The following is a 23,458-nucleotide window of genomic DNA, read 5'->3' as shown; positions in this document are numbered from 1 at the left end:
GTATCCTGCGCTTCTGGTCGGAGTAAGGCTGGCTTGTTTTATAGCTGGCATACACATCACGCACAATGGCCTGACTATTTTACGGGCTAAGTGGGCTAAGGGATAAGGAGCCCACGACCTAAACCAATACCAATACCAAAGGATGTCGTTTAGACCGGCGGTATACAGTTAGATATGGCTTTATTTAATCAGGTTAATTTCGTGAACTGCCTTGTCCATACCCTATATCTGTTGTGTTGAGAAACAAAATACATTGTAGTCTATAGCTTGTCACCACTTAACTAATAAACTTAATTTTAACTTAATGTCTAGTAAGGCTCAAAAACTTCTTAACTGACGGAAGAGGACGCCAAGCGAAAGTAAATCACACGTCAATAAGACGTCAGTTACCAACGTAAAAACATACGCTTTTTACGTTGCACTAGCTTTTGCTCACGGCTTTGTCCTCGTGAAGGAGTTTTCCGGGATAAAAGTCCCGTTATATATTTTCCCGGGATAGAAAGTAGCCTAACCATTCCAAGGTCTGAAACTATCTCGACAAGAAATTTCATAAAAATACTTTCAGTAGAGTTTGAGAAATAACAGACAGAAAAGGGGCACTTTGTTTTATAATATAGTATAGAAGCTTGAAAAAAAATATTTAAGTCTCATAATAATTGCGTTATTTTATATAAACAATCCCTTAATCTTCGATCCAAGTCCTGGAGTACATTAATCACATGTCATTTCTAAGCATACCAATAGTTTTTTTTTTTAATTGGTACATTTTCGCGACGAATTCTAAAAGCCATCGGGATTGTTTATCCAAAGCGACAGATAGACGATGCTGTTACAAAACACATTTTTTTTTGTTTTTTTAATTTCAGCATTTTCGATATTTTTTTATTTTTACTAAAAATATAAAATCGAACTCACAGTAGTAAATTAATCACAAAAAATTTATATTTGGCCACTTTTAGATTTTGTACTGTTAACAACTGGAGTGACTATGAACACTTAGCAATACGACCGAAATAATAGCCAATTTTTTTTATTGCTTTTAAAGGCGAGACGAGCCTGTCGTTCGCGTGATGGTAAGCGTTACGACCGCCCATAAACAGTAGAAACACCATCCAACACCAACTACAAAGTATTGTTTGGTATTCCACTGCGTTCGCCATCCTGAGACGTGAGATGTTAAGTCTTATTATGTCCAGTAGTTACACTGGCTACAATGTCAACCGGAACACAACAGTGACTAAACACTATTGCTTGGCGGCAGAACTAGACATTGCGGTGGTACCTACCCAGGAGGACTCTCACATACGAGAGACCTACCACCAGTAATTTTTATTGTTTTAGCTCATCAACCAAAATTATTCTTAAATTTTTCCCCAACATCCTAGTATTTTGCAAAATCCTGGATCCTCCCTTAATTTTAAAAGCATAAAATAGTGATGTAACGTTTATTCAAGTTTATAATATCCGCAAAAAAAATGAACCCATTTAACTGTTCCTCCTCATATTCAAAACTTTAATATCGTGGCTGTGAGGTGTTTTAACATTGCCTTTGTTTCTATTTAAACAAAATAAAGTTATAACATAGGTAATTGCGTCGGTTTAAAGTCCCTTCTAACTTTTAATTAGGTCATAAGTGTCAAATTTGTCTGTTCCTTTAGTTATATCTAATGTATGTATTGTCATTTCTTTGTTGTATTTTAATTTACTATAGAAACAAAAACCTTACGACTTAAAAATATTTCTTTCGAATTAAAAATGTTTTGTGTTATAATATTACTAGGAACAGAAGCGATTTTATTTAATCGCCCCCTCGAGTAGAGAGAGACAGCGAGTAACTGCTCCACTCTTCCAACCTCCTCATCTGTAGACGTGTTTTCACAACAAAGAATGCAGGACACGACACAAATATCCTCACTAATATAATTTTCTACTAACAATATATTATGACACAAAATATTTAAATATTAGCAGTATGACACTGAACGGAGTTGGACAATGATTAGTTAATTTAATATGGAAATTAATGAAACAAAACACAGGCATTATGTTCGTCGAGGAACTTCGCCGCTGCCTTCGTTTAAATTAAATAAACTTTAGTTTTTTATCGACAAATATATTCGTAGGTATTCACATAACTTGTGCGGATACGAATATCCGTTACATCACTAGTAAAGCTTTGTCACATAGAAACTCATCCGAAAGTGTATAGTGTGAAGCAGTGTCGTTTTATGTGAAGCGGACAGCGAAATATGAGGACTTTAATTATTTTTTATTGGATTATAAAGAGACGAGCAAGCCGCTCGTCTGATGTTAGTTAGTTAGTACCAACATACAGAGCTTTGCATTAAAATCAGTTCGACACCCTGACCCAAGACAGGTTAAATCTCATAATGCGTTAATTACTGCATAATCAGCTTTAAATAAATAAATAAACCTAAGTATTCCTATGTTTACGCGAATTTTCGACATTCAAATAATTTTCTGTTTTTATGTTTAATTTTTCTCTCTAGTCCATTGAATTGTTACAATTTAAGAACCGAATATTGCATTTGTTAGACGACGCAATTTTATTTTTTGGATATGTGTGGGGTGTCAATAGAAGCTTAACCTCAAGTTTGTGGGGTCGCCACCCTTGTCCCCCGGCCGCCACCTTGGAAAAAGGGGTGAAAACACTTTTTTCGCGATATCTCGGAAACTATGCGTCTTACTAACAATTTGTAAAGTCATAATTTGTAGGAAATTGTTTTACCTACAAATATATTTATATAACATTTTGCCCTAAATTAAATATTAAAGAAGTTATAAGCAAAAAAGTGAGAAAAATTAATAAATAATTTCTTTTTTTGCTCTATAACTTTATTTTTATACAGTTTATAAAACAAATACCTCAGACCAATCTTGTAGATGATCTTTTGAGGAAAATTGTTCCCTATAATTTTTTTAATTTGATTTGTCTTGTTTGTAAGACGCATAGTTTCCGAGATATCGCGAAAAAAGTGTTTTCACCCCTTTTTCCAAGATGGCGACCGGGGGACAAGGGTGGCGACCCCACAAACTTGAGGTTAAGCATCTATTGACCCCCCACACATGTCCCAAAAATAAAATTGCGTCCTCTAAAAAATGCAAAGCTCATGAACATTTCAATGGGCTACTCAAAGTTTCAAAGACTCGAGCGTTCATGGTGACGAGGCGGTATTAAGTATTGATCTTCTAAGGCTCCTATTACATTTATTCACTTCAAAACTTGACTTATCTGGTTTCCGTAGTTGGTAGTTGGTCCTCATACGTCTGCTGTCCACACCTCACGAGCAGGTGCATCGGTCGTCATTACATAAGCGGTTCTTCAGTGAAGTACGGATGCTCGAGGCAGTCCATGGCGGTCAGACGCTTGGACGGCTCGAACACCAGCATACCCTGCGGAACAACACATATTAATTAGAGTCCATCGATATGTATGTACTACATATTAGATTTGACGTTGCGAAAATTCACTGTGTTCAACTGAATTGAACTGCAATCCACTCAAACTGACTTTAGTATGGTCAATATTGACAGCTTGTGGTTGTGTACGGAGCAGACTCATAATATAAGAACTCGACTCTAAGTGTAAACCTGGATTTGAACAAAAAATATTAGTCCACTAAGTAAAATTATTTGTTGTTCACGTGAATAAATAGGTTATCACAGTTACGTTTTGGTTGCCATTTTATTTCAGATTTTGAACAAATAGTTTAGGTCATTGACGTATATTCTATAGACACGAACGTCCTCGTCATAAATATAAACAGAAAAAGCCTGAACAGGGAATATCGACATCGGCTACTTTTTAAACATTTGACACGAATTCAACGCAGCCAAGGTCATGAGTTAAACCTAGAAATAGGGAAAAAGGTGTGATGTATATAATGTAGAGAGACCTTGATCAAGTCGAGTGCGAGAGGCGTGATCCCGGGGATGACGTCGGCGAGGTCCTGCGGCTCGTAGTCCGGGAAGCTGTCGATCATCACCGACACGTTCTCCGGCCACTGCTCGCGCGGCGGACGGCCGATCAGCCTGGACACCATGTTGGAACATGTATTCGTGATATTACACTAATATTTGCTCACTTAGAGATTACTGGAATTCTGATATTTTGTGAAAACTTTTGTACAATTTATTTTGAAATGACAGATGCTATTTAACTAGAGCCATTCAAAAATTGTACACATGTATCATGAGACTCATTATAAATCAATCAATACAGTGAGAAATATTTGGATGGATACCAAGCTTTCGATACTAACTAATCTACGTATTTTAAGTTCACATAATTTTGTTTTCGCTGGTATAAAATTTTGTCATTGCAGTGACACTGTTGTTAAGTGGTGAGGTGGTGTTGTGGTGAGGTGGTGTTGTGGTGAGGTGGTGTTGTGATGAGGTGATGAGGTGGTGAGGTGGTGTTGTGGTGAGGTGGTGTTGTGGTGAGGTGGTGTTGTGATGAGGTGGTGAGGTAGTGTTGTGGTGAGGTGGGGTTGTGGTGAGGTGGTGTTGTGGTGAGGTGATGTTGTGGTGAGGTAGTGTTGTGATGAGGTGGTGTTGTGGTGTTGTGTTGTGGAGAGGTGGTGTTGCGGTGAGGTAATGTAAAGTGAAGTACCGGAAGATGCGGTGCAGCTGGTCGGTGTCGGCGGCGCCGGGAAGCAGCGCGCGGCGCGAGTGCAGCTGCGCGAGCACGCAGGCGCACGACCACACGTCCACCGCCGTGTTGTACGACACGCCCAGCAGCACCTCCGGCGGCCGGTACCACAGCGTCACCACCTGCCACGACACAATGTAACATCCGGCTCAAACGGCAAATCTCTATAATGTTATAACTTTTTTTTTTTTTTATTATACGGGCAGATAAAGTGTCGATTGATGAGAGAGGGTTATCCCTCGCCAGTCAACACAAGTATGCTGGCCCGTAGAGATAGAACGTTAACTTACTCGACACGGATACTACTTAGTCTGGCCATAAATACTGTTACACTTAATTATAAAAAAATATTACATTTGAATTTCGAATCTGTCATTTTTATACGATTGTTCATTGTGTTTTCTCATTTTGGCGCCAATACATTGTAAAATATTTTGCGATATTAAAATGGTGTGGGGTGATAAAGAGAACCGAATCGCTGTGATAGCATTACACAAAGTAGGTATGGAGCCAAATGCAATTTTTAAAACTCTCCATACACTTGGTATTAGTAAAATGTTTGTGTACCGGGCTATTAATAGGTACAATGAGACCTCCTCTGTTTGTGACAGAAAAGATCTGGCCGTCCACGTAGTGTTCGTACGAAAAAGGTGGTCAAAGCAGTAAGGGAAAGAATTCGAAGAAATCCTGTCCGAAAGCAAAAGATTTTATCTCGGGAAATGAAGATAGCACCTAGAACCATGTCGCGTATTTTAAAAGATGACTTAGGACTTGCAGTCTATAAGAGACGCACTGGCCATTTCTTAACTGATAATTTAAAGAAGAATAGGGTGGTAAAATCGAAACAACTACTGAAGCGGTACGCAAAGGGAGGTCACAGAAAAATTTTGTTTACGGATGAGAAAATTTTTACAATTGAGCAACATTTTAACAAACAAAATGACCGTATTTATGCTCAAAGCTCTAAGGAAGCTTCCCAATTAGTCGACAGAGTGCAACGTGGACATTATCCGACTTCAGTGATGGTTTGGTGGGGTGTTAGCTATGAAGGAGTGACTGAGCCATATTTTTGTGAAAAGGTATCAAAACATCGGCACAAGTGTATCAAGATACCATTCTTGAGAAGGTAGTTAAGCCCCTTAACATCACCATGTTCAATAACCAAGTATGGTCCTTCCAGCAAGACTCGGCGCCGGGTCATAAAGCTCGGTCCACGCAGTCTTGGTTGGAATCGAACGTTTCGGACTTCATCAGAGCTGAAGACTGGCCGTCGTCTAGTCCCGATCTTAATCCGCTGGATTATGATTTGTGGTCAGTTTTAGAGAGTACAGCTTGCTCTAAACGCCATGATAATTTGGAGTCCCTAAAACAATCTATACGATTGGCAGTGAAGAATTTTCCCATGGAAAGAGTGCGTGCTTCTATTGATAACTGGCCTCATCGTTTAAAGGACTGTATTGCAGCCAATGGAGACCACTTCGAATAAGCTTTTTATATTTTTAATTGTTTTATATTTATGTATTAAACTGACACACTGTAAAAGTAATAAATGTTATTTGCAGTTAACAATTTTCTTTTTTCTTTATTACAATATTTATGGCAAGACTAGGTATACGATATTACATGAATTTCTACTAGAGGTACTAGGACATGGTTATTTACTTATGTTGTTTTGGGAAGGAAATAGAGATGGTAGAAAAAATGGTTTAAAGTACTTGCCATCAGACAACATGTAGTACAAAAAGCCAGAGTATAGTAATGTGCGTACCACGCTGGTGAGCTTCATCTCGGTGTCGTAAGTCTTGGCGAGCCCGAAGTCCGCCACCTTCACGCGCCCCGCGCTCGTCACCAGCAGGTTGTGCGGCTTGAGGTCGCGGTGCACGATGCGGTGCGAGTGCAGGAAGTCGATGCCCGACAGGATGTCGTACGACATGCACTGCAACCGATACAAGACTATTTGTTATGGATCCTCGACTTTAGCCCTCAGGACGAGGAAACATCTATAAATCTGATTCTCACTTAAAATATATTGAGTGTCAAATAAAAAGGTCAATCTATTTAAAAACAGAGTATTTTACCCTACATAATTACAGTATCGTTGGTCATTATTTACAGCCTACATTATCACGGACAATGTAATTATAAAAAATTAATAAATAAGTACCTACCCAAGTTTTCTGAATTGATGCGTGGTGAGACATACCCTGATCCTGGCCTGCGACAGCGGCCCCGGAGCCCGGCTGAGGTACGAGTCCAGGTCCTGCTCAACATGCTCGAACACCAGGTACAGCACCAGCTGTTCGCGGTCCATTGCCTGCCCCCCGTGGCACACGTCCAGCAGTCTATGAGCAGGTGGAACTTGAAAATTCTGATTGTATCCATTCAAACAGGCCGCAATCATTGTGTCAACTGGCGAGGGACAACTATCATCGTACGTCCGTCCACTCGCCATCAAGTACAGTGGGGTCACTTTGCCATGATCACTTATATTGGATATATCACCAAAGCGTCTTAATAGGATTTTTATTCACATTTGTACTAGAATATTGGTGACTAATTGGTAACTGTAATGTTGGCGTAAGAAAGGGGAGGAAAAACTAAGATATAACCAAACCTAGTATCCATTGACAATCGCTATACTATATGTCAATTTATTACTACTAAGTAATTTGGTTATACTTAAGCATGCACCGGGCAGGTGATGTAGCGTAGTCTTCGGGTGCTACGCTTGTGGCGCACAATATTTACAGACCAGTGGCTGTCAATGACGAAGCGTCCATACAGCCGGATTCCTACCGTCTTCCCTTTTAGGTTTATTTATGTTTGTCTTTTGTGTAATATTGACAATTTTTTGTTAACTAAAGATTTTTTTTACCACGGATTATCTGTTTGAAGAAGCGGCGATAGCCTAGTTGGGTGTGGAACGGACTGCCGAGACGAATGTCCGCAGGTTCAAATCCCAAGGGCATATATCTCTGACTTTTCTAAAATCACGTGTGTATTCTTTGTGAATTTATCGTTCGCTTTAACGGTGAAGAAAAACATCGTGAGAAACCTGCACATCTGAGAAGTTCTCTATAGGAATTTCGAAGGTGTGTGAAGTCTACCAATCTGCACTAGACCAGCGTGTTGGACTAAGCCTAATCCCTCTCAGTAATACAGGAGGCCCATGCTCAGCAATGGGCAATTATATAATATAATACTGATATTATTATATATCTTTTGAAGAATTTCACCTTTCGGCACTGGTGGCTGATGACCTCTGTACTTAATCACTCAAGTTTTAATATAATTTCTAATTATAAAGTTCCTACCTGACAATATTAGGGTGCCTGTGCGCCTCCAGCTGCCTCAGTAGCGCTATCTCCCTGACGGTGGAGAGCGGCATGCCGTCCTCCGTGAGCGGCACGCGGACCTTCTTCATCGCCACTATCTGACCCGAGTTGTGCAGGTCCCGCGCCTTGTACACCGTGCCATAAGCGCCTGGAACCATACTAATTAAGTTACTTCTGTTTTAAAAAACTTGTAACACAGTAAATGAACCTAAGAAACTTAAGCTTTGATGCATATTCTGTAAAATGTTTATTATAATAATACATAATATATCAGCCCTGTATTATATACTGTTACAATGCTGGGCACGGGCCTTCTCTACTACTGAGAAGCATTAGGCCTTAGTGCACCACGCTGGCCTAGTGCAGATTGGTAGGCTTCACAGACCAATTACAATAGAGAACTTCTCAGGTATGCAGATTGAAGGTTTCCTCATGATTTATTCCTTCATAGTCAAAGCAAGCTATAATTCAGCAAGAATAAACACATAATTTAGAAATAACAAAGGTGCATTCCCTAGGGTTTTGAATGGACATTCTTTGCAGCAGTCTATTCCATAACCAACTAGGCAATCATCGCTTTTAGGTAACACAGACGTGTTGCAACTAGTAAGTTTATTGATCAAATGACTGTAATCATGTTTCACAGCAAATGCCTATAAATTTTGCTATTTCTTTTGCACAATATAAAATGGTGTCAACAGATATAGCGAGACAAGATATACATGTACATAACATTTGCAATTGAATGTGTAGATGTTAATCTATAATTATCTTTTACAATTTGGGGATTCATCAAACTTGACATAAACACAAGTCTTCTACAATAGTAGGAAGGCAGAACCATGCTATTACTTTTTCACTTTGATATTACTGCATCTTAGTGTAGCTTCTGAACAATACCCTTTATTAAATGAGCTGTAGAATAAAATTCACTTAGTTTTTATGTCTGACTGCATGCCTGATGGCAATCAGTTCCAAAGAATACCTATAACTATAGTAACATTAACTTGCTCAAGGCTCTACCTTTTTGAAACATTTTGATAGGATAAGTAATGTAAATATAACATAAGTTTAATCTTAATTCGGCTACGGGCATTCAAACTAACACTTTATAATAATTTGTTACATTGTATTGTACCAATTATTAGCATAATGTTTTTTTAAAGTGTATGTACAAACTTTTACCAAATAAATAAAAAAAGGAAATAAAAGAAGGGACTTTGTTTTAAACTATGTAAATTATGGATTGTAATTATTCTTTATGATAAATAAATACTATTTACATATGGAGGTCTTACCTTTCATTAGAAACATTCAAATATAGAATACATTTTATTATAATACATAAAACGGTATTCATATTCATGCATTGCAAGGATTTGGAACAGAACCTCACATTTAAAACAAGATTGTTATAAACTATTATAATTTTCGGTTGGGAGATAATATATTTTGGTGGTGTATGAAAGTTTTGGTGATAAAGTACACAAAAATAAATAAAATACTGTTTTGTAAGAACCATGAAAAATACTTAATCAAAACTGTTTCTTATCCAAACTAAATTTGAGGCAATGTTTTAAAAATCCCACAGACAATCCAAACAAATACAACTGAAAATGTTCATTATATTAAATATGTTGGCGACTAATATCCTACGCAGTCTTTAAATATCATATATTGGAAGGATAGCAAAGTACAATAACTACCATACGTACTGGCACACTTTGGTATAGAAATAAGACACAATGACAACATCAACAAAAAAATGCGCGAAATCGGCAATCACCGGCACATGGTATTTAAGAGGTTATTAATTAAGATAAATATTCATTAATATTGTAATTATGTATGTATGTACATATGTACCTGTTCCAATAATATTTAGTTCTTCATATTTTTTTTCATTCTGAAACAGGGCACTGACATCGTTCACTGAAGTAACAGTAGTCGCAGCTTGGGAACTGCTGGAAGCTGACATATTATTCACTTCTTGCACTAAAAGAATACCCACTAATAATAGTGAATATCTTAAGTACTCAGAACAAGAATATTTGTGATATTGCTTTTATACACCAGCTGCACGTTGTATAAACCTAATAAATAAGTTTTGAAAAAAATAAACAAACTGGCTCATTAAATAACAAGTTTCAACGACATTGTAGTGCTGGGTGTTTGGGTATCGCGTAATATTCGAATAATTAAATTCATGTTTCGATTTCAATTTGTAGTAAGATGTCATTTATGTTGTGACGTAGTAATTCTAGTTAAGAATTATAAGTAAAAGACACAATAATTAAATATTTAATATTATTATGTTTTGCGTGCAATATGTGTACTTACTAAATATTTGTTTTTCAAATACATTGTTCATAGTTGACATGTACCCTGCAATAAAATAAATATTATGCGATTTAAGAGCTCGACTGGATTGAAAATTTAACCAATAATAATAATATTTTAATAATTAATTGACACTGCAAACATTGTAATGAATATATCGTCTATTCGAATAAATCCAACATTATTTGCGCCTCACTAGCGATAACAGTTGGCTGAGAGGGGAGCGGCGATAGGGGATGTTACACCTGAGAAACCATCTGTTGCGTTTTAACGGACTAGAATGCTGGGTCGTAGCTAGACTTGAATTTAAGGTAGGGCAGCTGTTATTGCAAGCAGGGCGGAAATAAAAATGTTATTAAATCTGATCTGCTCAATCGATTTTTGGTTTCCTTGACTCGTGGGCGTGTGCAAAAAAAAAATGAATACTTAGGTAATTGTTAAAGTAATATACAGTGTAACAAAATTCCCATAAATCTCGAAAGAGTGTTATTTCACCCATCAATACGAATAACTCTTACAATGAAACCAACTTCCAAATCGTAAAATAAAAATCCCGCTGCTCCATATATTTTTATTGAGTAATAATGTACAATTTTGTTAATTATTAAGATAGGGCATTACTATTTTAAGGTAGGGCATTGCCCCGCAATGCCCCCCCCCCCCTAGCTACGGCCCTGCTAGAATGAGGGAGGGCATTGTGCACTTATGCTATATTGTACAAGATATCTACAGATATAAAGAAGCTGATTTATTCCCATATAAAAATTATTCTCATGACGCCGCTTTGCCTAGAGATCATTTTCGGGAATCCTGGAGCGAGCTTTGGACACCTAGCGGCCTGTTAAAATGCGAATTTATTAGTTAAAGAATAAGTTATATAGTGTATAGTAATTATTACTAACGTATGAAATGAAACGTTTTTTTCATTCACTGTTGAAGTATAATTTGTACATTCTCTAAAATCAAAGGAAGGCATTTTATTTGAAAAAATTTGTAAGCCGACTAGCCGCGACAGTGGTTGGAGGTTAACTAAGTGAATGTCGGGCAATTACCTTCCTTTCGTCTTGCCTGTTTTGGCCTAGGATAACGTATCTATGTAATAAAAACGTCTTAGTATTCAACGTGTTCTATTTGTAATATTTAGAAAATGTCAAAATTTTACTGTTTTTCCTATTTTAAGTATATTTATTTTAAATAAGTATATTCGTCTGATCCTATTCCGTAATTTCCCTGTCCGCATTTTATATAAGTACTGTTGTTTCCCTAAATTTATTTTAGAAATTATTTCTGCAACTTATTTTATAAACTGTTCAACCATAACCGTTGACTTTGGCAAATGCACAAACCGTGCCTTGCTAAAGAAGGAAAGAAAAAAAGAATCCGTAACTGCATTTGCACCCTGCCATCTAGCGAGAGACCATGAATTTAGAAAAGTACGAAACGCCATCTAGTATGGTGAAGACATAATTAAGTGATGCGATGTGTATTGTTAAAATTATATTTTAAAAACTTTATAGATGGTTCCTTTTACATTAAAAAAATCAGTTTCATCTTGTACAATGGTAACATAAAAGACAACTATAGTTATCAATATAGCGGGCTCGTCCGGGATTTGAACCCGGGACCTCTCGCACCCGAAGCGAGAATCATACCCCTAGACCAACGAGCCTTATAACACCAATACGAATTTAATTATTAGTTTTCTAATCAATGACGTATAATATAATTAAATTTTTAAAAATAAAAGAGTTGTGGTTATGTATTAATTTAAAAATAATCACAATACGAAATCTGCTATACACAGTGAAAACACAAAGTAAATGAAAAAAAGAAAATATTTATGTGAATAACTAATTATTTTGAATACGTGATACAAACTGCTTGTAATTTTCAAAATGCTATCAAAACATTGAGTTTGAGAAATACTAGAATTATGACGATATTTTAGAAAGTTGAAGCGGGAAAGGAGAAAAAAATTACCGCTACATCACACCCTATATCTATCTCTTTCTATCTCACATCAAATATATCTGTCACTTCACTCTCGCACATGAATTCGATAGAATTTACCGCGACACGGCAGCCGGCAGTTGGATGCAGACGTTTCTGCGCGCGCATGTTTGAACTGTGAGGCGGAGTTATCGAGTGAAATTAAAGATAAAATACCTTTTTCATGATTAAAAAAAAGTTTCTATCAAAGTTGAAAAGTGTTTATTTCTTAAAAAAATAATTGCGAAGTTTTATTTGAAAAGAAATCACGTGTGCGTATGGAAGTGACTCCATATAAAATGTGAAAGTTTGTTCATGTTAAAGAAAACACTGTGCGATCTTTTTTGCGACTATAATCTAGATTGTGTTTGGACATCTCATTGACCCTTTTTGAACAGTGAGTATTTTGTTATTATTTTGTAAATTGCAGGGAATTCATCGAATATTTTTGAATTTTTTTACTTGGCGTGTAGAATTTTGCTATTCGTTTTTAGAGTGTAGGTATACAGTTCAGAGAAAGTTCGTAGACATAACTTAAAACTTGTTTGAATTTGTCAGTTGGTGTTTAATATAACTTTAAAACGGTTTACGAGCGGTTTCCACCGTTATGTGGGAATCTCGCAATTGGAAAAACCGCATATGTTTGACATGCGTTTTTGTCTCAAATGATTGAAGCGAGAATAACTAAGTAGTTGTTTAATATTCCACTTTATTACCTACCTTACTTATTTCCACAAGTTGTCTACGAAGTAGTAATATTATGTGTTTGACTAACAATCTTGTTGCTTTAGAAATAAGTGTAACTATACTACACTGTGAAGCATACTAAAAATATCACGATAACGAACAAGTCATTATGTCCGTTGCCAGTCACCGGCATTATGCCGGTCTACCTAACCACACAATCTGAATGCGGCGTGTCATTGAAGTGTACCGAAGAAAGATTTTATTTGTATATACACCCATTTTGATACGGAGCTTCTTTAGATCCGGTGGCTAAATATATGGATACCCTCTAACCAGCAACAAAAAAGTTATATTTCTGTTATGCACTCACTTGCGAGCTAAAGATCTCGAGTGCTGTGTGCATTCAGTTCTTTTCTTCCATCTCATTCCTCAAATGTGGGACCTGCGCAATAAACATCCAAGCATATTGCAGAAAGCATTTGACTTGGGTTTTACGCCTACTCGTCTGTTAAACATCAATCCAGAAGGGATCCAGGACCGATTGTTTTGAGAAAACCCACTCCAAGTGTTGGACACTTATGTATCCACACAAGACTGGAAGTGTATGGGAATGTGATTCCAAAAAGGGTGAACTACCTACCTCTTACTTGATTTTGGATTCGAACATGCGACCACAGGTTTCACATTCGTAATTCGGCACTAGTCCAACGGGTTAGTCATATTTGCAAATTTCATATGAAATGAAAAGTAGTATCGTGTCCTACATTGTTCCGTCGCGTGTTTCAAAATTCGGTTTGTTGGAGAAATTTTTACTTTTTAACTACTAAGGTGTTAGCCACCGTGTTATGCAACTGCGCCGTCGTGTATAGTAAGTTCATAAGAAATAGTTTCTCGAGGAAAAAGTTCGTTTCGGCAATGACGTCAGCTGTTGCAGCTACAATAGAATGTTTCGTGTTCATTGAAGTGTAGCTGCATTTTCTTTTTACACTCTCTGGTGTTGGTGTGGGGTATATCTTGTATTTGATTAGGTATTCAAGTGGTCGGTAATTGCAGGCAATAGTCAATAACTTCTGTTAACGTGACAAAAAACATCATGGTATTTGCCAAGTTGCATTCCGGAATCATTCTGTGTACTTACATCTGATAAGACAGGCAGACATAATTCAGGTGATTGTCAAGAGTTGCGACGTCTCCCATTGCTGGTTATCATAATTTGGATCATGATCTACATGCATTTACAATTTAAATTGTGAGTCAAACTAATTAAGAATCGCTTTACGGTTTTTTTACAACGCGACATTTCAATGATATTTTTTACAACAATGTAAAACGTTTCCAAAACCCATTTTACTGAGAAAAAGGATTTTTAATTTAAATAAATGACGAGAAAAGTCTCTTGTCTGACAAAATCAGTGCCAACTCAAAATGAATAACAAAGCACTGACAGCACGATACAGCACTCATCTGACCTAACACTTCAAGCAAGGCGAGTCTTCTACCAGTAGTTCAGGGAGTTTGTATTCACTTACCTATTCTTCTTGTTTAAAAACCATCATAAATCCACTAAAGCTGGCTGGCACGAGCCGCTTCAATTGGCGTTTGTAATTTCTAACTGTATGTTCACGCTAGTGGTCACGTGTGTGGGCAGTCGGCTGTGGAGACGCACCGGTCCCGTTGTCCGCAGATCCGTAGTTCCACTCGAATGAATCTGCTTAGTTGGGAGCTACCAATACTTTAGTAACTACTACTAATCTAGAAATTATTGTTTTTAAAGCTATTCAGAATCGCTTTTTTTCTATCCCGTAATGGCAAAGGTAGATAGAACTTGTGATCTTAATTAATGTATAATAATGGGATTGATCAACATCTGATGTTATACTGCTTTATGTTTTATGAAATAGGTTTATGAAAACTATCTCCATTAAAGTCTAGTGCCTCTAAGAAATTAAAAATCTAGTACATATGATGTCAATCTTGAGTATGAGTTTCTTCGCCGCACCGTCTTCACAGCAATACGTTCCGAGCGGTAGTACATTCATAACGATGTAAAGTTCTTTGAAAACACACAAATTAAATAAATAAAAACACAAGTTTCAATTTAAATTAGATTGCATTTAGTTTGCTGATCAGAAGTTGAAGCAGCTTATTCTAAACAGGACTGCATAGCATGTAAACAAACATGTAGGAATTATAAGAGCATACACTTAGCAAGCGACAGACATTTGGTCTGTTCTAAAATTTACCTGGTTTAGCCTAAAAGTCCACAACCCTACCCAAAGGATCGATAAAGCTCTTTGTGACCCCTCATTCAGTGCTATAGTCAAGGCCGAACTGCAGTATGACAAATGAAGCGTGTGGTTCAAACAATTTGCTGGTGATAGGATATGTTTTATATTACTGGATAGCGACCACCGTACACAAGGTGTTAAAACCCGCCACAGTGGGCCACGTAATTATCTCGCGTTCCGGGATCAGCCATTGTATATTCAGTTCCAACAGGCCGGCATAATTGTGTCGACAGCCAAAGGGGTAATCTTTCGTCAGTCGACGCTCTATTGGACCTCACTCTATTTACCATTCGGTGCAATAGGATCACATTCCCGGGCCCATACAAAAAAAAAAGAAAAAATGATGCCACTAAAGTACTTATTCCAAATTTTGTTCTATCAATGAGTCATTTTTTTTTTGGAAAGTGATCTCTAGCTTAGTCAGAACTTATTCTACGCCCTTGCAGTAAACGAGAGTATTTGAGGGCACCGGGTACTGCGCAGGTAACAGTGACCTAAAACGCGTTACGTAAAACCGGTTGTGGTGTGGCCCGCTGACCGCATCGCTGGGGGCTAGGGCCTGCGTACACGGGACTTACGCTCGTATATCATACTAATTAAAAATATATGCCTTATTTCGGGGATCACCAATGAATGCTGTGATAACCGTGTCTTCTTCCAAAATATGAACAAAGTATAAAACTGCAATAGATAATGGATCTCTTGTTTGCGTGCAGTCTATCTGGATTAACCGCAATATTTTTTTTGCTGTCGTAATTTCCGAGCACTGTTGTGTTCCAGTGAGAAAGCCATTGTAGCGGATGTTAGGTATGATCAGAAATAATATCAAATGTCTCTTAATGTTGAGCACAGTGCAATCGTAAGTGCCTTGCAGTTTGTAAATCTAAGTTGTCAATAATATTGTAAAGGTAGTCAGTGTCTTTTTTTTATGCGGTCACATCAAACTGACGCCACTACACCTGATGGTAAGTGGAGTGGAGTCCAATAGAATGTCGACAATCGAGAGATGATTACCTCTGGGCAGTCGACACAATAATGTCCAAGAAAGCGTCAATATAAACAAACAAATTAAATGACAAGGTTGTAATCTCGTCCCATTCGTTGCAGTTATCTCATTGCATTAATGTACACGGGCCTTTAGTTGTACAAACAAGTTTGTGAGTGACCGGTAGCACGCCCCACATACATTGAAGGACGGGTCTCATTTAACGAAGCTAAGAAAACTTCGTGAGGAATATTACAATTACCTAATAATTCAAGAGAATTCTCCATAAGAATTTCGAAGGTAGTTGAAGTCAACACTCACTATACCGGCGAGGTGGTCTAAGGCTCTAACCCCATCATAAGTAGCAGAGCTCCTGGCTCTGTAATGGAACAACATGTAACACTAATCTAGTATTGAGGCCAAGGAACCTTTGTAGTCCCACCAATTTTGAAAATCTTGATAAAATAATTTCATGAAAAAATATCAAGAAAAATCTTTGATCAATATGAAAAAAATCATGAGGAATCAGGCTTTCTATCAGTCACACTACCTTATTTTTATGTTAAAATTTATAAATTATGGGAATACTTGATAGTTTAGTGCCTGAGTGGATAGTGACCGTAGATAATACATATGGTGAAAAATTCTATGGTGGTAACAATTAGGGTTAGTTAGTTCTATTATCGTTTGGCTGAGTATGATACCAATACAGATTTTTACCGTACCGGGGGCCTTATTTCTCTATCATAGAGTAGGTACTAGGTACAAGATCTTGTGTAAGGCACCTGCTGTCGATAATTACACCTTACCGACGACTTCGCACAACTAACACGACGGCATAATCCTGATAATCCTTAAATATGTAACGTCCCATATTAGTCGTTTTAGATAACCTATTGTACTGTGCTCTATTGGAGTGCAGTTACTTTATTACCCAGGGCCGACACTTCTGTGTCAAATAAGGCCAGGGTTTTAACCTGTATACCGGTGTGAAAAGTTGGCCAGCAACGCCGACATTCTGGACTTCCTTTGCGACTCGAGATTATCTGTAAAAAAACTCACTTTCCCATTCTAGAATAAAAAGCCCTGGGAAGGTCTTAGCAATTTCAAAATGAGAAACCACCTCCCGTATGGAAAATGTCGATCTCCCTTTCGTGTCATATTAGCTGACATGTGGGTAGTTAATGCGTCTGTTATCAACAGAACGGAACTATGAAAAGTTATCGACGTGTGACAGATATTTTCACTTCGTTACATCATAGGTACCTGAGAGTTCTGTTGTTCAATATAGGTACATTATATCGAAGTTTCAATTAGGGTTATAAGGCCAATGTGGATGGAAGAGCCGGTAGGAGTCGGCTGCACCGAACCTTCGAATGTCAGGTATCTGACATTCTTAGTAAAGGCCAGGTCAAAAGTACCCGGAACCGGCGGGAATGCATGAAAAGATTGATGAAGGTGGAGGAAGCGCGAGAAGTATGCCAGAATCGTGCAAAGTGGCAATCCATAGTGTCTGCTATACCGATGGGATAGAGGCGTGATACTATGTATGTTTGTATGTACAATTATTTTTTTAGCGAAGAGGTAGCCATGTCAGTGTAGGGATACTCATCAGGCAGTCATCAATAGGTGGAGGTGGTAGGTCTCTTATATACCAGAACGAGTCTAGGTTCTTTCCTGTTTTTATATTATTTGGCCCCTAGATACAAGAGGAAGTTTATTCGACTAGGAAGGCACCACCGTAAGGACTTTTTCTGTTGCTGCGGAACATTGTGCAAACAATTTGAAGGACCTTAGATATTATAATTACTAGGCAATATAAGATCAAACATCTAGTTTTAGGGTGAGACAGACGCAGTTGTGTCTTAACATTAGATCAACGAGATCTTAGTCTCATTTAGTTGCCCAAAATCTTGTTTGTCTCAATAAAGTTCTAGAAAAAGAACAAGTTGTGTTAACTGAAAGATGTCTTAGAGGTAAAACACGTTTCATTGTCAACTGCAAGTTCTCAATGGAGCCATCTGCAACCACAAGCGTATATGTTCGGAATTTGGAATGTTTAGTTGAATAACCAGTTCCAACATACAGCTATATAACTGTACGAGGCATGTATATTTCACGTATCTATGCGACCTACATCACTTACATAGTATGTTGCTGCGTGGTATAACTAAGGACAGGTCCTGTGCACACATTGATCTGTGGTTTTCACTAGGCTATGTTAAAAAAGAACCTAGATTGTTCTAAAAATTTGAAAAACAAAAGAACGATCAATAAATAAGTACAAGATTAAATTATATTTTTATAAACCTATATTTGTCTCTGGTTTAGTTATAGTCGGTTCCCAGGATAAAATATAGCCTATATATAGTCCACAAAGATAATGTAATTACAAAGTGAACGCATTTTCTGAATATATTCAGTACTTTAGACATCACCCATTAAATCTAAACTTGAAATCTTTATTAACACTAAACAGGAGTTAGTCATCTGATCACAATTCACAATTGTTCATTTGTTTTGTTTATTTAGTTTACTTCTACTCATTTCTTGGGTATTTCTATTGTTTTACTATACATTTGTGACATCAAACATCGGCTGAAGAATTACAATCATTATCTACAACTGGCTCGAGCAGAACGCAACATCTAACAGTTGTGCATAGAAATTTAAACAACGTGTGAAAAATTTACAATGGCGTATCGGTAGAAATGATCTCTGAGATAACCCAGTGAACTTTGAATTAGGGACAACGTAGTTTTAAATTTTAGTTGTTTTATGGTGCTGAATAGGCAGGTGTTCAGAGTGTGGGTAGGAATTGTGCTGTCAGGCATTAAGACCTGTTAGTGGATACATTTTACGGTGATACATAATCGTTCTGCTGCCCTGTTATTGTCAGTAAGTTGTTATGGTTCATTTAGATTAGTGGTTAATAAGTCGCCAAATAACTTGACAGCATGAAGTCCTTGGATCTTGACTTGTTTAATTTTAAACCTCTTCTATTCTTCTATTAACAAGGTCTTGTCTCTCTAGCTGGTAGGCAGTGACATATTATGTGGCTTTTCATCTATTGTATTGTGTGTGTGCTTTATATATTGTATAAAATATTATTATCTGGCTATTGTTAAAGTAAAGCTTTTTTATATTCCCTTTTTTCTATATATGGGAACATGTAATTGGTGTATAGTTATTTTTGTATTATTTTATGTCATTTGAACACTGTGTGTCGTTAAAATAAATAACTCGAGCATGAATATGACGATAAATAATAATTATTAGTTACCAATACATCCGAATAAGTTGTTTATACATTCGCATACGTGAGTATTCGTCTGTACTCAGCAAGTATCTAAATCAGAGGTTTAATATTAGTCTCTGTTCGATTGAATATTTTTGACTTACACTTCTAGTTCTGCTTCCACAGTTAAGTGTAAAACTTTATATTTCAGTACAATCAGCTGTTTACTAACCAATTGTTAGTTTAGTAATAAGCTATGGGAACTGCCAGTTACTAATTAATTTTGTATAATTTTGTCGTGAGTTTAATACAAGTTGTGTGTTGTGCCTTTGTCACAAATCATTTCGTAGATATCAACTACTGAAATGTTTAATAGAAGTTCAGAAAATCATACAAATTTGTTTTCGCCTGGGTATTGAACCCGCGGCCTCGCTTCACGGCTGGCTCAACACCCACTGCGCCATTATCTCGGGCCATACAAAATGAGTGTGTTCATACAAAGAAACCTCTCGACCCCATAAGGAGCTCGTGGAAGTTCGTTCACACCCAACGGTTTTCGACAAAATGTTTATGTATGGTAATTTAATAGTTTTGCATCATTCTCCCATTTTAGTTTCGTTGTGTTCCGTTACGCGCGCGCCATTTTGATATAATTATAATAGCTATTATAGCATTGTATATGATGAGTTCCTGTACCTTGTTTATACAACTATTTTAGGGTTTGTTTTATTAAGGTTATAGTCTGCCTGTTTGTCTTACGTTCTTCAGCTCTGCTTTATTTTGGCCTTGTTACGTCGAGTCGTGGGAAAATAACATTATATTATATTTGATAAAATGACACACTAAATATCACAAAAACATCTGTCTTACCTTAGATATTAAGGAAAATCTCTTAAATATAATACTTTTGCCGCTAGTGCCTGCATTAGGAGGGGGAATCAGGCAACCGTCCAGAGCCACGCGCGATACCTTTGGGACATTTTTAAGCATGCTAGCTAAGAACTGTTAAATTGGGAAGCTTTGTAGCTCCACCCGAGGCCTGGCGTCAGTTGTCTTTTTTGCTTTCATCTGATGTCTTGCGTTGGATCTCTATTTATTTAAACTTGTTTTTCGTCCCAGGACGTGATGGGTGTGTGCCTATCGCCATATTGGGTACAAATTTCAGTGCTAGAGAAATCAAATATGATTTTAAAAACATAGGTTATTTAATTGTGCGGATTAAAAACCAATAACTAAATCTTTTTCGCATTTTCATTCGCATCAAAATTCCCCTCTTGTCAAGATTTCCTTCACCTCACCCCCTTTCTGCAGATTTACCAGCTCGTAAGTGATCACGCACAAGTATAAAAACTGTGTTGCGTCCACAGCTATGTGGGTCACGCGGCTCCACCTGCGGGCCTTAACCACCGTTACGCGGATGTTATGCGCACGTACTCGCTCTACTATTGACTTTTGTAACTCAGAGGATAGCTACAAGCTTGTCACCCTAAAGGCAGGACTAATCTTAGAGGGACATATGTTGAGGTATAAGTCGTAGAAATGTGCTTTAATATTTCTAAAATTGATCTTGTATCCAAAGAAGTAATTTGGTCATCAGTCAATTAGATCGGCGTTATCTCGAGTTATATGACTTATAAATTATCAACAGAATAATAGTTGTACGATAATTTCATCACATTGTTTTCTATAAAATAGAGGATCTTTCTTATTCGTTCCGTAGATAAAACTGTTCCTAAATGCAGCCACTACATGCGTAGAACGTTATCTTAAAGAGTAAATTGTAATGATGTAAAATGAAAGATCAAAAATTATGAGGCCCTTTCTTATGAATCATTTGACCTCCATACACCAAAATGCGACTAAACTATTTTTATGGCCGCTTCACGCCGATACCTATAACTTGTTTTAAAAAAACTGACCTGGATACAAAAAGATTGAAATGACCCACCTTTAAAGCGAAAAATTCGAAGGGCAAGAGTTTTTTTGGATATTTTGTAATCTCTTCAATTATACTGAAAAAAATACTGGAGCTGTTAATTCTGAAAGCTTTCTTAGAACAGTCCACTCTGATCCAACCAGAATTCATGCAGCAAAACTGTTTGCAACACTACTTTTGACAACTCTAATGAGAACGAACCGTCGAAGGCTTTATCATCTAGCTTGAGTATACGGATAAGCCTCTTCTTTCTAACTGGGTCACGTCTTTGTATTGTCGAGGACATGCGTCAGCACGCAGCAGGAACTTGCAGCAATGTTACACAACACGTAAGGCTGCCGTGCGTCACCGTGGGGTGATTCGCGTTTCGCAATGGCGGACGCTGATGACGCTGAGGTCGTGACAATTTCGGTAATCTTTAGAAAATTATTTTGTAATACAATGTTAAACGCTCTTTTTACAGTAAACATTATATTAGCAAAATAATTACAGAATACAATTTTAGACATTTTTCTTGACAACGCCCAACCAGAGAGATTAATAGAATAGTCGCCGCGTGACATATCTTCTCTTCAGCCAGCCTGCGCGCGCAGCCGAATACTTCCGGAAACGCCCGATGTCATCGACTAGGATAGCGGCGCGTAACAACAACTTTGTACTACTAAAATACCTGTGGTAGATTCCGAGGAAATAACAAATTCGTCCCAGCTCCAGTTGTCAGTGATGAAAGCTTCCGATTATATCGTTAATGTTTGGTTTGTAAGTTGTAATTGATAATTGACAAGACTTGTATCGTAGTTTGGGTCGGGGTTTCAGGTGTATAAGTATGATAAAAATACCTCAATCATATCCTGAACTTTTTCGCACAAGACAGTCCAATTTGTCTTGTTAATTTCTATGTCATTCTGTTTTTTGTAGCACCTTAACAGTTACGTCATTCACGAAATGTTATACATAGCATTGATAGAAACTAGCACGCTGTACCCAATGACTAGGTGCTAATACAATACAAACGGCACGCAGCGAGAATTTTAAACGTATGATTAGCGTTGCGGAAATATGTGGGGCGCGTTGCAAACATTGGCCGGCACCGATACACCAATGTTTGACCAAACGCAGATCCGCTACTGCTCCGGATGCGTTCGGAATTGCTGATTGCGTTGGATTTGATGATGGAGATGTGAAAGTTAATCTGCTTTAGTTGTTGGTAAAGTTGCGTTGACAAGCAATATTGACAGGGACACAAAAAGCTCTTACTTCCGAGTCTTCATTCTTTCTTGACTCTCTTTCACGCTGTCATACTTCTGGTATTTTGAATGTGGGAAGGTGACAGCAGTCACTGACCGTCACATGACTCATTCATTAGTTTGCCGACCTTTTTTACAAGAGGCCATCGGGGCAGATACTAGAACGTTTTGACTATGTTTGCTAGTAAGCAAAATTGTGCAAACATTGTTCTACTCCATCTATATTATATTGTAGTCTTCTCGTACATGAGGAAATCTCATGTTGATAAGCTCAGTAGTGATAGTTTACTTTATGATTCAAATAGTGCGAGTTGTAATTTTCCAATTAGCCCTAGCATTGACCTTCAGATAAAGATCTTGCTCGTAACTAAATAAACTTCTTCAGACAGGTCCGGATGTAACACGGCATGCCATAGGACGTAATGTAGAGTCTTGGAATATATTGAACACAAAAACAGTATACTTACCGTAACATTGTTCCGTAAATGCGAACAATACTGAGAACCGATAATGATTAGCGGTGACGACGCCTAATGCAGAAGGACGTGGGTTTCGTAAACAACACAGTCGATATTATGATTTTTGATTTAATCTTTATAAATTAAACTCTGGAAGTGTTTTTATATGCAACAACAATCTGTAATGATTTGTACACTGTTATGTAGCAATCTAGAAACAAAGTCTGTACAAATAATTAAACTCAGTAGATATAATTTATTTATGATAACTTTACATAATTCA

At 37.4% G+C, this 23,458-nt stretch overlaps 2 protein-coding genes and 1 non-coding gene across 5 annotated transcripts in view; 1 reads left to right on the top strand and 2 right to left on the bottom strand.

The window, feature by feature from the left end:
• Positions 1-3,064: 3,064 nt before the first annotated feature.
• LOC115444537 (cyclin-dependent kinase 6) lies at positions 3,065-10,178 on the bottom strand. The gene is made up of 7 exons (XM_030170349.2): positions 9,874-10,178; positions 7,987-8,155; positions 6,876-7,014; positions 6,441-6,608; positions 4,634-4,794; positions 3,918-4,053; positions 3,065-3,414 (listed from the first exon to the last, which is right to left on the bottom strand). The coding sequence occupies exons 1-7, from the start codon at positions 9,983-9,985 to the stop codon at positions 3,328-3,330; spliced, it is 972 nt and encodes a 323-aa protein (XP_030026209.1). The 5' UTR covers positions 9,986-10,178; the 3' UTR covers positions 3,065-3,327.
• A 1,766-nt stretch (positions 10,179-11,944) lies between these two features.
• Positions 11,945-12,016, bottom strand: Trnap-cgg. Its single transcript has one exon. It is a non-coding gene; the product is annotated as a tRNA-Pro (tRNA).
• Positions 12,017-12,407: 391 nt separating this feature from the next.
• The window catches only part of LOC115444518, a 31,577-nt gene continuing 20,526 nt past the window's right edge, over positions 12,408-23,458 (top strand). Inside the window, exon 1 of one of the 3 annotated variants that reach the window (XM_037440059.1) lies at positions 12,408-12,733. The gene's annotated coding sequence lies outside the window, so the exon portion shown is untranslated. Of the gene's footprint in view, positions 12,734-19,135; positions 19,195-23,458 lie in introns of those variants that run through there. The other 2 variants (XM_037440061.1, XM_037440060.1) reach the window with 2 other exon arrangements.

This window comes from Manduca sexta, chromosome 18 (assembly GCF_014839805.1).
Source record: "Manduca sexta isolate Smith_Timp_Sample1 chromosome 18, JHU_Msex_v1.0, whole genome shotgun sequence".
NCBI lineage: Eukaryota > Metazoa > Arthropoda > Insecta > Lepidoptera > Sphingidae > Manduca > Manduca sexta.
Note: the sequence above shows the minus strand (reverse complement) of the source record. Positions and strands in the feature narration are given on the sequence as shown.

Coding starts and splice junctions, on each gene's coding strand:
- LOC115444537 (XM_030170349.2), bottom strand. CDS start 9,985: ATGTCAGCTTCCAGCAGTTCCCAAGCTGCGACTACTGTTACTTCAGTG. Junction 4,054..4,633: donor CAGCTGCACCGCATCTTCCG/GTACTTCACTTT, acceptor CATGGTGTCCAG/GCTGATCGGCCGTCCGCCGC. Junction 3,415..3,917: donor TCGCACTCGACTTGATCAAG/GTCTCTCTACAT, acceptor GTTGTTCCGCAG/GGTATGCTGGTGTTCGAGCC.